We start from the raw sequence: 3,010 nt of genomic DNA, 5'->3' as shown, positions 1-3,010 counted from the left end.
TGGTTTTATTATTGTTATTTCAAAATGAATTACAGGTATTTTAAATTTTTCTCAGTTTTGATTTCTAATTTGGTGACCAGCAACAGCTATAATCTTCTAAAACAAAGGTCTGTGGGGTCTTCAAGAATTTTTAAGAATGTAATGGTGTTCCAAGGCCAAAATGTTTGAGACCCACTGATCTGAAATATGTCAGATCGTATCATTTAATAATCTTCCAATGGCTCCCCACCTTTTCAGGGTAAAAGCCACAAGTCTACACTGGACTACCGGGCTCCACTCTTACCTGTTCCCTCTCCATAATCTATCCCTGTACTCTTCTCCTTGCTCACTCCCTTCAGCCATACTTGTTTCTTTGCTGTTCCTCCAACAGGTCAGACACAATCCTGTGTTAGGAACGTTGCACTGGAAGTTCCCTCTGCCTAGAAAGTAATATCTCTAGTTTTTGCATGGCTATTTCCTTCACTTCCTTAAAGTTTCTGCTCAAATGTCATCTTCTCAATAGTCTAACATGAGCGTCCTGTTTAAAACTGCAACCTTACTGCTACTCCCATTCTCCACAGCATCTTCTAACATTTGCTTACTTATGTCTACAGTTCGTGGGGCCTCCTGCTCCCCCAACTAGTGTAATACAAGCCCCTAAAGCGTGGGAAATGCCTGCCACATAGCGCTCAACAGATATTTGTTGAATGGTGAATTAATGAAAGAACTCGTTTTGACAGCTTGTCAATTCTGGAGACACGTCCACAAAGTCCCAAAAGAAAGAGAGGATGCAATTTACAGAGAGAGGGCAATGCCAGCAAAGGTATTTTTGAATGAAAGAAAAAGAAGGGATACAATGATCACAAACCTCAATACTGAAAGCGTTAGGGGCCTGAAAAAAGCTCTTGGGAAAAGTCGGGGTTGGGGAACATTCTAAAGGTTGTGCAGAACGCATTTAAGTGTCCGGCAATGAACGTTGGTCCTGCACTACCGCCCAACCCCTCCGCAACCCTCCCCTTATTTATCCCCCCCCCATCCTCCCGCCTCCCCTGAAACCACAGTTCCAGAGCCGTCCCTGGACCCCTCCACCAGAACACAAGTAGTCCACACCAAGAGACTGAAACATTTCCAAACTTTATGGAAAAAACAACAACGATAATCAACTAGCCGGAAACGAGCCTCTAAATCCCGTCTCACTCCAGTGCCGTCTTCTCTAACGTTTGCTGGCTTTAGGCTCTCTCCACGGTCCTGTAACAGTTCTCAGGAGCCCTGACGGTCTCCCAACGCTGTGTTCCACAAGAAAACAGGGTCCACAGGAAGGCAGGTCAGGCGGGACGCCCCCAGTAAGCACCTCTGCACAAGTAAAGCACGAGAAGCAGAGCCATGGAAAATCAGTCCCCTTGGGGGAGGAACACGCGGGAATGACGGCAAACCGGCGGAACTCAGGGAGAGGTGCTCACATACAGCGGTGACACGGCGGGGTCTCAGTTCTCCTCCGGCTTGTCGGCTGGCGGGCCGCAAGGCTGCAGCATCTTCTCCATCAAGTTGAAGCGGACTCGCGCTTTGCTCTCATTCTCGGCAATGGCGAAGTAGTTGAGAAGGTCGAAGTGGCCCATGTAGGAGCAGTAGGAGTCGCGGTGCTGGTTCACCAGCCACTCCCACTTGGTGGTGTCGGCGTGGCCGGTGCCAATGTACTTGGACTGCAGATGCTCTAGCTGGCTGTGGATGGTGTAGCGGTCCGTCATCTCGCCGCTTTTCTCTTTGCTCCCAGGTCAGAGGCCGCAGACGACAAGGAACTGCCCTAGGGCTTCAAACCGGAGAGAGGCCACCCAGCGTAACCTCCAGAACCGCGCGGTCGCAGACGGATGGCGTCACATCTACGAAGTCGTGCAAACTCCCGGTCCCAGGGCTCAGAGGCGGAAGCGGAAGTGTATTCTGTCACCTAATTGGAGTTGCCCAGGCGACGCTACCACTGGGCCGCCCCTATAGAGAGCCCCGCCCCCTTCGCAGAGCGTTGCATCCTGGTCTAGTTAGTGGCCCTTTTCTAACAGGAGCTTTGCATGCTGGGACTTGTGGTCTCCGAGAGGTGGTGAGCGTAGGCTTCTTGGGACTCCTGAGTGATGTTTAAAAGACGGTGGGCGGCTTAATGGAGCGCGGTGTCTGGGAGGTATGAAGCATCCTCCGGCGGTTTGGGGCTGAGTGGAAATGAGAAACTCTAATAGGACAGGGCTATAAGCACCTGGGCAAATGAACTCTTGGTGTAATTCCGCTTTCGAAGCTAACGAGGCACAGCACAGTAGCCCCTTCACAACCAGGGATGGACCACGCTGAAGTCAGGAGACGCGAGTTCTAGTGCCAACCAAGTATCTTACAAGTTGTGTGGAAAGTTATTTCAACGCTTGCAGGGCCGCCGTTTCCTGCCTGGTGACAAAAGTACAGCACCAGTTCCGACACGTTCCGGCGCCCACATCAAGCCCCTCCTTCCTCTTGAGCTTCTAATTTTGATATCCTCCCTCCAACTTCTCACCCCACCCTACACGCCCTCAGCCTATACTTCTTTCTCATCTTTCCGTGCGGCTCGCCTCTCCATTTCTCCGTAGGAACTGTTCCCACCGCTTGGAATGCTTTTGTTCCCCTGGCAAACATTTCTCCCTTTAAGTCAGCTCGAAAGTATCTCCTTGAAATTGCCTTTGGCTACTCCAGACAGATGTAAATTCTTCCTCTTTTTATCCTGTACGTCTCTTTGTTATTATCACTTTATAACCAATATTTGGCTTAAGAACTTCCTCACGCGAATACAAACTACTTGAAAAAATTGTTTGTCTTTCTTCGATGATGTCTTGTATCATAAGCTTCTTTTATGATATCCTCATAGCCTGGCAGAGATTGTTTCTCAAAAAACGTTTGATGAATGGATAAACAACTGCATGACAGCCAACTAGAACTCTTTACTAGGTGAAAGATAGCTTTAAAATATTTTTATTCTGGTACAAAGTTGCAGTTATGTAGGACCAGTAAGTCTAGAGATCTA

At 48.8% G+C, this 3,010-nt stretch overlaps 1 protein-coding gene across 1 annotated transcript; it reads right to left on the bottom strand.

The window, feature by feature from the left end:
* Positions 1-1,094: 1,094 nt before the first annotated feature.
* Positions 1,095-1,887, bottom strand: SF3B5 (splicing factor 3b subunit 5). Its single transcript, XM_007101012.4, has one exon. The coding sequence runs from the start codon at positions 1,722-1,724 to the stop codon at positions 1,464-1,466; it is 261 nt and encodes an 86-aa protein (XP_007101074.1). The 5' UTR covers positions 1,725-1,887; the 3' UTR covers positions 1,095-1,463.
* Between the last annotated feature and the right edge of the window lie 1,123 nt (positions 1,888-3,010).

This window comes from Physeter macrocephalus, chromosome 10 (genome assembly GCF_002837175.3).
Source record: "Physeter macrocephalus isolate SW-GA chromosome 10, ASM283717v5, whole genome shotgun sequence".
In the NCBI taxonomy this organism is placed as follows: Eukaryota; Metazoa; Chordata; class Mammalia; order Artiodactyla; family Physeteridae; genus Physeter; species Physeter macrocephalus.
Note: the sequence above shows the minus strand (reverse complement) of the source record. Positions and strands in the feature narration are given on the sequence as shown.